This window comes from Schistocerca nitens, chromosome 7, assembly GCF_023898315.1.
Source record: "Schistocerca nitens isolate TAMUIC-IGC-003100 chromosome 7, iqSchNite1.1, whole genome shotgun sequence".
NCBI lineage: Eukaryota > Metazoa > Arthropoda > Insecta > Orthoptera > Acrididae > Schistocerca > Schistocerca nitens.
Window position 1 is genome coordinate 326,654,774 of NC_064620.1, and position 14,425 is coordinate 326,669,198.

Here is a 14,425-nt window from a genome sequence, read left to right on the forward strand (position 1 = left end):
TCAACTATAGTCCACTGCGACTGTGTCCTTCTCTTTCTGCCTCACTGCAATTGTCTCCTTCCTTCTTTCTGTCCCACAATCACGGTCTACTATCTCCTTCTCTTTTTCCCTGCCACTATCTCCTTCTCCTCAGCATAAAAAACGCGAATATGTTCAAATGCCAATATTTTTGCGAACTTTTTAAAGGTGCTGAGGAAGGTACAATGACGCTGCTGGTACCCTACTTTTCAGTCAGCTCACTGCAGAGGGGTTACACTCTGCAGCCTCTCATGGACATAGCCAGTCTTAAACACTGCATGGCGTCGCCTAGAAGCATTACGGATGAATTTGTATTGTTCACAAGTTGTCCCCCATGTTGTTACCAACCACCCGTAATTGCCTGATACTTTGAAATACATTGTATATGAGGCAAGTGACAGACGCCAGACTTGAAGGATGTAAGAATTTATCTTCCAAGGAAGGCAGGTAGAGACATTTGTAAACATTAATAAACCATAATCTTAATGCGTCATAGTTGCATGTTACTCACGAAAATTATTTATAGAAGAATGGAAAAACTGGTAAAGTCGACATCAACGAATATCAGTTAGCGATTTCAAGAAATTTAGGAACACTCGAGGCCACACTGACCCTATGACGTACCTTAAAATGTTAAACAAAGGCAATTCTACGTTTACAGCATTTTCAGCATTTGTATTTCCATAATTGGAGAAAGCTTCTTGAATTAGTGATTTGAAGTTCTGTAGGTAGCACAAATTAAATGTAGCTTGTACAGGGAAAAGAGATTCGGTTTAAGAAGCGATGGACATGAAAGAGAAGCAGTACTCAGTCTATACAGTGAGGAAGCAGCAAAGAATAAATAAATAAATAAATAAAAATTAAAATTAAAAAATTAAGAAATTTATAAAGAGTATTAATGTTTGGAAGAAACAAATAAATAAATACTCTGCAGTTTGTTGATGACATTGTAATTCTGCTGAAGACGGCAATGGTCATGCAAGAACAGTTGTACAGAATGGATAACGTCTTGAAATGAGATTATAAGGAAAATTTAAGAAGTTAAATGAGGGTAATGCAATGTAGTCCAGTTAAGGCTGACCCAGTACTTGGGTACTGCCGAGTAGCTAAATTACGCTGCCAGAAATTTATTACTGATTCCATGATGAATTTCTATTGACCCAGAGTTTGAAAGTGAGGTTTGTCCTCAACAAACATTTGTTCTTCAAGAGATGCTCCAACTTCTTGTTTACTTCTGCAGCTTCGATACTCGAGTTATGTTTATTGCTGCTGGTTCAAACGATTTTTTATGTATTTATGTTATTCAATATTTTAGTCTCTATGACCACATGGAAGAGGATGTAGATGAAGATGAAATGGGAGATACGATACTGCGTGAAGAATTTGACAGAGCACTGAAAGACCTGAGTCGAAACAAGGCCCCCGGAGTAGACAACATTCCATTGGAACTACTGACGGCTTTCGGAGAGCCAGCCCTGACGAAACTCTACCATCTGGTAAGCAAGATGTATGACACAGGCGAAATACCCTCAGACTTCAAGAAGAATATAATAATTCCAATTCCAAAGAAAGCAGGTGTTGACAGATGTGAGAATTACCGGACAATCAGTTTAATAAGCCACAGCTGCAAAATACTAACACGAATTCTTTACAGACGAATGGAAAAACTAGTAGAAGCCGACCTCGGGGAAGATCAGTTTGGATTCCGTAGAAATACTGGAACACGTGAGGCAATACTGACCTTACGACTTATCTTAGAAGAAAGATTAAGGAAAGGCAAACCTACGTTTCTAGCATTTGTAGACTTAGAGAAGGCTTTTGACAATGTTGACTGGAATACTCTCTTTCAAATTCTAAAGGTGGCAGGGGTAAAATACAGGGAGCGAAAGGTTATTTACAATTTGTACAGAAACCAGATGGCAGTTATAAGAGTCGAGGGGCATGAAAGGGAAGCAGTGGTTGGGAAGGGAGTAAGACAGGGTTGTAGCCTCTCCCCGATGTTATTCAATCTGTATATTGAGCAAGCAGTAAAGGAAACAAAAGAAAAATTCGGAGTAGGTATTCAAATCCATGGAGAAGAAATAAAAACTTTGAGGTTCGCCGATGACATTGTAATTCTGTCAGAGACAGCAAAGGACTTGGAAGAGCAGTTGAACGGAATGGACAGTGTCTTGAAAGGAGGGTATAAGATGAACATCAACAAAAGCAAAACGAGGATAATGGAATGTAGTCGAATTAAGTCGGGTGATGTTGAAGGTATTAGATTAGGAAATGAGACACTTAAAGTAGTAAAGGAGTTTTGCTATTTGGGGAGCAAAATAACTGATGATGGTCGAAGTAGAGAGGATATAAAATGTAGACTGGCAATGGCAAGGAAAGCGTTTCTGAAGAAGAGAAATTTGTTAACATCGAGTATAGATTTAAGTGTCAGGAAGTCTTTTCTGAAAGTATTTGTATGGAGTGTAGCCATGTATGGAAGTGAAACATGGACGATAAATAGTTTGGACAAGAAGAGAATAGAAGCTTTCGAAATGTGGTGCTACAGAAGAATGCTGAAGATTAGATGGGTAGATCACATAACTAATGAGGAGGTGCTGAATAGGATTGGGGAGAAGAGGAGTTTGTGGCACAACTTGACCAGAAGAAGGGATCGGTTGGTAGGACATGTTCTGAGGCATCAAGGGATCACCAATTTAGTATTGGAGGGCAGCGTGGAGGGTAAAAATCGTAGGGGGAGACCAAGAGATGCATACACTAAGCAGATTCAGAAGGATGTAGGTTGCAGTAGCTACTGGGAGATGAAGAAGCTTGCACAGGATAGAGTAGCATGGAGAGCTGCATCAAACCAGTCTCAGGACTGAAGACCACAACAACAACATGACCACATATAGCTTCTCATTGAAATATGTACAATACACCGCACAAAGTTCATTCAAATTCGTTGTCTTTTGCTTGTGTGTCTCAGATATCGAGAGGTTACTTTTCCTTTCGGCAACGGTAAACCCTCAACTTCAGAGCGACGATGTTTACGAGTTTGCAAGAAATATGCACGAGAAGGAAGCGGCGTCTTGAAAAATCACTATCCAACTCAGATTGGGCAAGTTTTGTTAATACGGTCTTAGGTGAATAATAATTTACGTTATGAACGGCTTTAAAATTATCTGAGAAGTACAACACTAATCTTCATCTTACACAGTTTCGTTGCATGTATTCAGATGCTTGCCATGATTATGAAATGATGTGTATTACAGAACACAACTCCTTTATGGGGTGAGACAATCATTGCAGCCAGGATGTACAACATATCAGTCTGTGGTTAGGTGTAGTCCAGCAAAAAAGAAGCAGGTCCTTGGCTTTGGACATGATAAATTCAGAAACTCGAAAAGTTCATTTCCAGTCAACATTACGAAAAGCTACAGGGTAAATGTTTGTCTTCCTTCAATCTATTTTCCAGGTAAGTAGCAGGATCAGTATCGAATGGCTTTTGCTATGTTTCTCCTTGATACAATTTTGTCGTCCACAAAGACGGTTTCTGTCAGAAGTTCCATCTTTTTTAGATAATTCACGTTAAAGTATTTTATTTTCTGGTAAAATCACATAAAATTTCAAACGCATATTACATGTTTTGGCCATCACCGACTACTTTCACCCCTAGAAGACTGAAATGAAATGAAAATAAGTTGCTTCACTTAACCAGACAAATCACTGGAGTCCCAGCGCACATCCAATGTTTTCTTTTGATATTAATGTTTACAGACATATAATAAAAATGAGGTGTCGTGTGGGATGCATCAACCATACAATATGGTATTGCAGATCCTTCTTCAGGTCTCTAATCACATTAATTATGTAAAAAGATTCTCTTTATTCAATACTTAATGTTTGAAATTTTAAATGCTTTTAAGATATGTTTTTTTAAACGCAATTTCTGTGTAGTCATAATATTTTTACATAATTTCCTTGTACTTAAAACATGGTAACTAATGCCACACGTTTTTTAATGAAATTTTAAAGATTATTTTGACTAAAAACGCTAATGTGCACTTTTGATCGGTATTAAATGTGTCAACTGATTCTTCCATTGCTTCTTGGTATAACAAATAAATAATTATAAATGAAAACCAAATATTGTATGCGTACTAAAGTACTATTTTCTCAACTGTTTTTCGGCTTACAAGGTCGTCATCAATCTGACACTTTTCATTTACAATGATTTTAAATATATATAGTTATATATATATATAATAATGTTAAATATATCAAGGTGCGTGAATAGGTACACGTTCTCTAGGTAATTAACCTTTATATGTAATTATTTGTAGTTAAAATACGATAAACTTTTCACATTTTTAATACAATTTTGTTTATTATCTTGACTAAAAACACCAATGTGTGTAGTTTTTAATTCTTTTTAAGTACATCCAATGTATGTGCAAGAGCACACATGAATAGTTAGCTACACTCCTGCCAGCATTTAGCCTTTATACACAATACAGTGCTAATTTATCTCCATATACAATTGTTTTTGTCAATACATCTGGGAGGGAACTACTTCTTTTTCTTGTATTTTATATTCTTTAATTTCTGTGGAAACTGTAGAGCTTCATTTACCTTATTTTCATTGCATTTTCTCTCATGTAGCTTTGACAATGGCTGGTGATGGCCGGGACCAGTTATTTAAATTTGAAATTTTGTGCGATTGTGCCAGAGAAAAAAAAATTTTAAAGATAATTTTTTCAACCATAGACCTTCTCATAACTACTGGAACGGCATTCCTTCAAGAAACGTAATTGGTGTTAGTGTTATGCAATCATGTTTTGATAATAAAGCTGTCACCATAGGCCTTCTTCTGTGTTGAGACTGATATATTCATCACAAGTCCGAAGATACTTCGCCTATTTCATACATATTACATACCAGTTGCCGCAGCTTTGTCGTGGTTACTTCTCCCGACGATCTTAATAATTCTGGCTGTAAGGGAACGAGTGTTACATCGCACCCTTTCCAGGGACGGACCTCGGCCGAATTTCTGAAGTCAGGTAGGCAGGTCGGGGACAGAGCGAGGTCGCATGAGAGGAAGATGCGAGGCGCCAGTAACTGTCTGAGTTGACATGTTTACGATCTGGCTGGCGCCACTGCACGTGTCTGGCACCAGGAACCAGCGCATCTGCGGAGCAGCCGAGTATCACTGAAACTTCCCAGTGGCACAATGCCACAGTTGTCATGAAATTGTTGCTGTGGCCTTCCGTTCGTAGGCCAGTTCGCTGCTCTCTACAATAGTCTCGTCTGTGTAAGCCTCTTAATCTCTGCATAACTACTACAGCCTACATCCTCATGAACCTGCTTACCGTTTTACTTGTTATATTCATCCTCTACGATTACAACACCCAACAATTTTGGCAGTTACCTAACAGAAGATTCGTTGATGCCTCAAGAAGTGTCGTGTCAGTTCATCCCTTGTCTTTATTCAAACATTTCCGTCAGTTCCTTTCTCCCCCAGTCCTATTCAGTACCTCCTCGTAACCCATTTTATTTTCAGCATTTTTCTGTAGCAGCAGATTTCAAAAAGCTTCATGTCTCTTCGTGTTTGAACTGTTCCTTATCCACATCTGACTTTCATAAGAGGCTACATTGTAGACAAATTCCTTCAGGAAAAGCTTGCTAACGCCTAAATTTATATGTTAACAAATTACTCTTTTTCAGAAGCGCTTTTCTTCCTAAAGCCATACTACATTTTGTATACTCTGTTATTTGGCCGTCATGAGTTACTTTGTTGCCCAAATACCAAAACTGATCTACTACTTTTAATGTTTCATTTCCTAATTTGTTCCGTTCAGCGTCACCTCATTTAATTCGAATAAATATCATTTCCCCTGTTTTATATTTGTAGATGCTAATTTTCTCTTTTCAAGACACTATCCATTCCGTTGAACTGCTCTTCCATGTCCTTGCCGTCTCTGAAAGAATTACAGTGCTATCGCCAAACTGCAGAGTTTTTATTTTTTCTCCGTGAATTTTAATTCCCTTTCTAATTTTCTCCTTGGTTTCCATTATTGTCTGATTGTCTGCTCAATGTACAGATTTAATAAAAACAGGCAAGAGTTATCAACACTGAACGAATTTTTCAGTCTGTGAAGACGTACTGGCGGAAGTAAAGCTCTGAGGCTTTGCAATGAGATGCCGTTGGGTAGCTCAAATTAATAAAATACTTGCCCACCAAAGGCAGAGGTCCTGCATTCGAGTTCCGGTCCGGCATAAAGATTTAATCTGCCAGGAGGAAGTTCCTTTTCACTCTCTTCTCAACTACCGCTTCCCTTACATGTCATGTGTTCACGGTGAAGTTATACGTCTGGCGGGTGCAGGTGCCGTCAAGAATTCTCTCCAAGCCGCGCGGAGTGGCCGCGAGGTTAGAGGCGCCATGTCACTAATAGCGCGGCCCCTCCCGCCGGAGGTTTGAATCCTCCCTCGGGCGTGAGTGTGTGTGTGTGTGTTGTTATTAGCGTAAGTTAGTTTAAGTAGAGTGTAAGTCTAGGGACCGATGACCTCAGCAGTTTGATCCCTTAGGAATTCACACACATTTGAACACTGTCTCCAAACTTGAAATGGAAACCCTGCAACGCTTGATTTTAGATGCTTTTTTAAAAAAAGCTTTTCGAAATTCTTGAGCTATCTGAATCGAAGTAGAGGGGTAAAATGCCTCGAATCAGACAACTATTTTCGGATCAAAAACAATAATTTAAATAGTATTAATCATGTAAATATGGTTCTCGGGTAAGACGTCGAATGTCGTTGAGAAAACTTTTGTCGGCGAACTGTCCGACATCTTAAGGTTCGGCGAACAAGCTGCTCCAGCTGCAATCGACGCCTCCCACTTACGACAGTCAGAACAAAAACTGCACAGGTATGAAAGCGCCAAATTTCGTGGCCGCACATATACTGCCACAGTTGAGCAGTTATATCTTGGGAACTACACAGTCTAGAAGGCTGTGAATTGCTTTGTTTTTTACCACTGCTACGTCTCAGAAGTTGGCATTACGAACAAACAAATCAGTCCTTTGTTTCTGATATTAGTTTTCGTTGAGTGTGATTATCGGCTATTTTTGTAGTAAGATAACTTCTATTGCCTTTTATACATATTATGGGAAGGCCATTAGAGATAACTGTGACAATTTAGAGAAGATGAAAAGAGCTGTGTGGAGCACTTTCTTTCATCGAATATCAACCAATGAAAAGCCATGTCATGCTTTGTGTCCACCTCCACAAAACACTTGGTGTAAATATACGCATGCTGAATTTTCTGGCGCCTTGCATGAATTTACACATAAACATTCTCTTCCTTTGGCAATAATGGAGGCAATCAAACTTATTTACAGAGATTTGGCAAATCCTGAGCTACTAAAGAAGTGTTTATATGGGAAGACCCAGAATGTGAATGAGTCCTTCAATAATATTGTGTGTGGTGCCGTGTGCTAAAAATGTATTTGTTGGCTTTATGACTAAGGTTAGCAGCGTCTGATGCTGTAATAACTTTTAATGGTGGGAACTACGAAAGATTTGAGGTTCTGGAGAAGTTAGGGGTAAGATTTGGACAGAACACAGCTAAAGGACTGCGGGAACTGGATGAGCTTCGTGTATGTGGATCAGAGTTAGCTGCTCAGCAAGTGACAGAAAAAGCCAGAAAGGAAAGGAGGAGGCAGGCACTGGGCTGTTGTGACAGTGAAGAATACACAGACTATGGGCCAGGGCAATTCTAGTGCATAAAAGACGCAGAAATGTTAGTCTGTATAAGAATTTGTAATAAAAAGTTTTAAACCTCAGTATCTCTGAACTACATTTTTTCCAATAAATGACCCATTTTCTAAAAGCGTACACATAGTAGAGACATGAAATTTTCACAGCATGCCACGTGTGAGATTCAACACATATGGAACTAGAATACTTAAAATATCCTGAGTTCTTTTGTTATTATACTCATTTATTTACAAAATTCTGTCAAAAAATTGTGTGTTTGAGAAAGAAAAGGTACCATGCCCCACAATACAAGTTTAGTAATAATTCTAGTTCAGTCTATCTAGAAAGGTGTATTCAATAATTATGGAAAATTGTAAGTTGGTGTCTTAAAGGATTTTCAACACAGTGGGTCACAAAATTCGATAATTTAACACTGGCAGCATAGGACATACAATGTCCCCTTCAACGAAGATCATCTTTCACTGAGCGTAAAAGAGCTTTGTGATTCATTGGCGGGCCGGCCGCGGTGGTCTCGCGGTTCTAGGCGCGCAGTCCGGAATCGTGCGACTGCTACGGTCGCAGGTTCGAATCCTGCCTGGGGCATGGATGTGTGTGATGTCCTTAGGTTAGTTAGGTTTAAGTAGTTCTAAGTTCTAGGGGACTTATGACCACAGCAGTTGAGTCCCATAGTGCTCAGAGCCATTTGAACCATTTTTGAGCCATTGGCGGACGAAATACACATTTTACTTTATTTTTCTCCAATAATCATCTTATTATCGAAGAAACACTGCCGATGTATGGGTAAACGACCATTTCTCTTTGTTCTTTACTTTCTTCCAGCTTCTCACTCGCTCTACCACGTGCGGGGTGCAGGGCACGGTGGATTTCCCGTTCAGAATATCCATTCTCTAAAAATACGGTAAGAAGTAGGGGTAGCTCATCAGATAAGCTGCCAGAGTCCGATATGGCTCGTGCTCTGTGGACCAGCGTCCTAAGCACGCCACTTCGTTCTACCGAGAACCATATTTACAACCAGTCTGTCGGGAAAGCGTGAGGCAACACAGTATTAATCAATGAAAACTTCAGTACGAAAACACCGATTACTTTTCGCGCATACTTCCTATATAAAACATAAGACCTGATTCATATTCTACAGATCAAATTCTGTTATTCGATATGCATGACGATGAAATTTCCCTTTTATGGCTGTAATATTGCAGTGAATTGTCATGTGAAAACGGTTCAACCGTATAAACATGATTTGAACCCAGTTAAGATCTCCGTTTTTTATCATGAATCGCGGAATTATACAGTTAATTGACATTCTGGCTAAGTTACTATCATATTATGTTTAACGCTCAAAACCTCATTATCAAGTATAGATCGATTGACACACCAACAGTGACGTCCCGTTACAGAGGTATTTATTGTGTTCATACACATTACAATGTATTTGCTTATATTAAGGGACAGCTGCAACTCGCCGCAGAAAATAATTTTCCGCAAATGTTTCTCTGTATTATAATAGTTTTCTCGGCAAATAATCGTTTTGTAAGCCAACTAGAAATACACCAAGTCTCACTTGCTTAGCATCCACCTTTAATGGTTAAAATACTGCAACGGACCGACTCATCTTTAACGGTTAACGAACTGCAACAGAACGACTGTAACTTCTTTTCTTTCGACACCATTTCCTGCAGAAAATATAGACGGACACACTCTTAAAGCTCGAGCAAGAGATACACAGTCGATACTCGTACTGTTTAATGCAGAAACATAGATCCAGGCACGTTCCTAGACAGTAACGTATATGTCTTATTCTTTTTCGCTTTCCCAATTGCTATTGAAGGATTTGTGCTGTCCTATTTAATGCATCGTGTGTAGTGACTTCACAACGTAAACTTTTAGTCAAATCATTCAGTACCATTAAGAAAGTCTATAAAAAAGGCCTTTTGTGAAAGTTATTTCATTTCCGTAAACTGTCATCAAAAGAAGATAAAACTGAATTTATTTGTAGTACTTACGTCCATCATTACTTACCCAGTTCTTGTGCCGAACTGTTGTGGACCGGACTACCTGAAAAATGAGATTAGTATGTCAGTCCCAGAAACACCTTATGCTGCTGGACTGGTAAAGTGTGTAACAATATTGCCTTACACTTTGAATATACGTACTCAGTTTATTTCAAACAAACTTCATCGAAATATCTGCATTGACATTTCGTCTTTTCCAGCGATCATTGTTTAATTTTGTGGGAAAATACTTGATGTCTTGTCTTTTAGGTAAAACTCATTTGTATCTTACTCAAGTGACATTAATCTGGCAACTTTACACAACAGCATTTACAGAGAATTTTTGTGAGAGCTTGTTAGTTCAAAGTATTTGTGGTAAGTGAATAATTTGTGGTTTCTTATGATGTAATGAATGATGACGTAAATAATAGTTTTACTCTAGGGTGTTTCATTTGAAGAACATTTTATTGAAATTTTATGTTACGAGCGTGCAATTAAAGCCTCTAAATATGTCATTTATTTTTTCTTTCTCTCAAAGGAAATTTTTATAGTAGCAACACGACTTAGTATAGCACACTTTCTATGTAAGGATTCTCCAAATGGTTTCGGATTCGAATGGTAGGACAGCTCCAAATGATATAAGAGTCCTAAACTGTTAATTTGAGAGAAAATGACTGGTTGGACGTTTTTGAGTTTGGGATAAGTCGCATTCTGACAGATCGGTTACCCAGCTTGCACCGCTTTATAGTGTTTAATTTGACCTAACAAGCAGAAACGCTTGTGTCCCCCAGTCAGGGTGTTCACGGTGTTCATTTCAGCTGTAGACCCAGTGCGCGGTCGGTGAGGGGCAGCTTTGAAATTTTCCATGGGAATTCATTTTTTACTGCAGATTGCAAAATATACAGAAGTTTTGTCTGAAGTATTTTCTTCGTTTTGTCACAGATGGCGCTGTAATCGGAGGAACAGAAACGGGTACACAACCGTAATTTAGACATGCTACTCAATGGCCCTTGAATATCCGAAGGCAGGTAGGACCCCACCTCCACGCTGTGGGTGTAGGACAGTACAATATTTCGTAACTTCTAATTGGAAATCCCGTTCGCGACGTTGTGTTCCTCCGACATTCTGAACAGGTGACTACTCGAAACTATACGATGTATCGCAACAGGCACTGGGACCGGAGGTACCTACCGTGCAGACGTAGAACAGAGAGCGGCTCTAATCATTAGAATATTTGTTCAGTGTTTATTGCTTGCACACCCAACTACCATTTGGAGAGTAGACGTGCAAGTGGACAGTGCAACCACACAAGAAAAACTGTTGAGGCTACTGTTACCTCGTATGCCGAACGTTTTCCAGAGAATCACTCGGTTTCGTTCTTTCAAGAGGTTATGAAAGCCTTTATGTCTGATGGCAGCGTACAGACCGGCAAAAGGAAACGAAGAAAACAAGTAACAGGAGAAGCCAATGAAATAGCTGTACTAGCGGCAGTGCACCACAACCACGGATAAAAAGCACTTCGTCTTCAGAGCACGAGTGGTCTACGGGGACCATCCGAGCACCGTGTCATCCTCAGTAGAGGATGTGGATAAGAGGGGCGTGGGGTCAGCACACCGCTCTCCCGGTCGTTATGATGGTTTTCTTTGACCGGAGCCGCTACTATTCGGTCGAGTAGCTCCTCAATTGGCATCACGAGGCTGAGAGCACCCCGAAAAATGGCAACAGCACATGGCGGCCTGGATGGTCACCCATCCAAGTGCCGACCACGCCCGACAGCGCTTAGCTTCGTTGATCTCACGGGAACCGGTGTATCGACTGCGGCAAGGCCGTTGCCTACAACGACGGATAAGTGCCCGGCAACTACATTGCGATTCCGGTATGTCCGTAGGTAGTACTCTCGCAATACTGCATCATCATAAGCAATCCATACCATGCGTCATTGCATCAGTAACTTCATGGCGCCGATTTCCATAAACGGGCAGTGTTTTGTGAATGGGCACGTCGAAAAATGCAAACGACCCCATTGTTCTTTGCCGAAAATGCTACATTCACAAACTATGGTAGCGTTAACCGGAATAACATGCATTATTGGGATGTAGAAAATCCCCACTGATTACGGCAAGCTGACCATTATTGTCCTTGGTCGGTTAACGTGTCGTGGGGCATCATGGGGAACAAACTCACTGGACCGTATTTCATCGACGGCACGTTGAATGGAAGCAAAACTGAACGTTTCTGGAACAGGAACTACCGGTAATACTGCAGGATGTTGCCACGGACGTCTGAAAACGAATCTGATCTCAGTATGACGGTTGCCCAGCGCATTACGCAATTGTAGCACGGGAGGTATTTACACTCGTCAGTGGATTGACAGAGGTGGCCCTATTAATTGGCTCACTAGGTCGCGTACTGGACATCGCCACATTTCTTTCTGCTGGGATATTTAGAAGATAAGGCGTACCAGAAAGTGCCAACAGGCCGTGAAGACATGATCTATCGCATCAGAAACGCCTTTGCTGACATTCCCGCAGATATATGTCTGTCCGGTGCACGGTTATTTGAAAAGCGGATCACTAGGTGCACTGAAGTTGGCGGTATTACGTTTGCAATCTTACTCTAATTGCAAAAGTAGAATAGCGACGACCACAGTGACTCGTCGAGTTCGATTTGCGGGGGAATACAACGGTGCGAACGGGGTTTCCAGTTATAAGTTCTGAAATACTGACCTGCTCTAGCCTCACAGCATGGAGGTGGTGTCCCACGCGCCATTGGATATTCCAGAGACCTTGAGTAGTATGTCGTAAATTACGATTGTGTGACCATTTCTATTCCTCCCATTACAGTGCCTTCAGTGGCGAAACAAATAAAATGCATCAGACAAAAAATATGTATTTTTGCCAAAGAATCGTAATGTGCAATAGAAAACTGGGGTTCCCACTGAAGATTTCAAAGTTGTCCCCTCCCATCCACGTACGGTGTGGGGTGGGGAGTCGAATGTGGTATGTGTGTCCCCCTCCGAGACAAACAAATTGGAATCATAACTTTTTTTTATCCGGTGTGTAGTTTTCGAACATTTGAACGTCTTCAGTTAAAATGAACACGCTGTATAACTAACAGAACGCAACTTTGTTTACACCACGAATATAAACGCGAATGGACGACGTCTCTGTACGTGCGGTAGCTAAAATACTACTGTAGTTTTGCGAAATAATAAAGAAATATGTGTGGGATTAACTACTTTAAATTTTATCTTTCAACCGTTCCACGTGTGTTGTTACGTCACCAGAAAAGCTGTTTAACTCTTTGAAAGATCCCTTGTGTGTGTTGTTGAAACACTAAGGATCTCCATATTTTCGAATGGGGCTCCGCACGCTAATAATTTGATTAATCCTCATAGGAAACATTAGACTTAAGTGAGATATGTTAGTGGCAGCAGACATGGTATAGGACACTGAAAACAACATCGCGGGCTGAGATGTTTTTCAGATGTGTCTAACTTGAGAACCGAAATTTTTAGACGCCTGGTCATCTTAAAACACTTCATCTCGCAAACCATGGACATGGAAACCGTATATGGTACAGATTTCTAAGATCCTGTATACTATTTAATGCGAAGAGAAGGCGAACCGTTCATATGTGTCTCCGTCTATAAGCGAATTCGCTAATAAGTCTATTTTTGCTCTTTGTCATTGAGAGAAAAGCTTTGAAATATGTCCGTAAACTGATCTGTTTCTTGGGGATACCGGAGTAATCGGCATAACTTCGGTACTGACCGTACATTTTTATGAATGAAAAGTTTGTGTTAGTTATCAATGGATTGTTCTGGAGTAAAATAAGACTAAAATACTAAATTTCAAGAACTGGCGTGTTTCACCAAAATTTTAGAACTTGTTCGAAGTGAATGCTATTATGTTAGAAAATAATGTGCAATTTTCAGAAAAATTAATGTCAAACACGTGAAAAATATGAAACAAGTGCTACTGGAATGTGAAGGTATAGGTTGCTGCTGTATGTGGACGCAGTGATATACCAAAAAAAGTATCCCTATATTGTCATTAAGTAAACAATTACTTATTCGACAGAGTAGTCTATTAGCAAATTTCAGCGTATTCTAAAAATGTGAAAGAAACTACAAATAAGCAGAAATTTTGGTGAATAACGCAAACAGCCACAAATGTTTTTAAAATGCTTTTTTTCAGTGCTGTAGCCGGTTTAGAGCTACCGTGCCCATCTTCAGATGGCTAACATTTCCAAATGCGTTGATGCTTTCTTTAGCAGAATGTCGTCTGCTCTTGCGCAGCACAACAATTTTTAAATATTTAGAGCCAGTTTATAGGATGTTTCCTCAACAAAAACACACCAATGTGGCTGCATTTATTTAGATGCAAGTTAAAATAGTTTGATGCACTTACATGTGTTCCAGTGGGTGGCGATTAGTTTTGTTGTGGTAGTTATGGTTATCCATATTGTAAATAAATCACTATGGCACACTTCATAATTTTCTTAATGTTAGTTGGAGTGCTATTTATATACTTTGCATTTGATGATTTAGTTTAGAATGGAAAGAATATTCATTATGAGAAGATATAAAGATGTCAATCATTTCCCATAGATCACAGACATAAACTAAGCAAAGAAGATGTGTGCGATGTGCAACATTCAGC

At 39.8% G+C, this 14,425-nt stretch overlaps 1 protein-coding gene across 1 annotated transcript in view; it reads right to left on the reverse strand.

The window, feature by feature from the left end:
* The window catches only part of LOC126195084 (protein borderless), a 444,253-nt gene that overhangs the window by 18,028 nt on the left and 411,800 nt on the right, over positions 1 to 14,425 (reverse strand). The window contains exon 10 of the mRNA XM_049933546.1: positions 9,790 to 9,825. Within this exon, the coding sequence (XP_049789503.1) occupies positions 9,790 to 9,825 (36 nt within the window). The remainder of the gene's footprint in view (positions 1 to 9,789; positions 9,826 to 14,425) is intronic.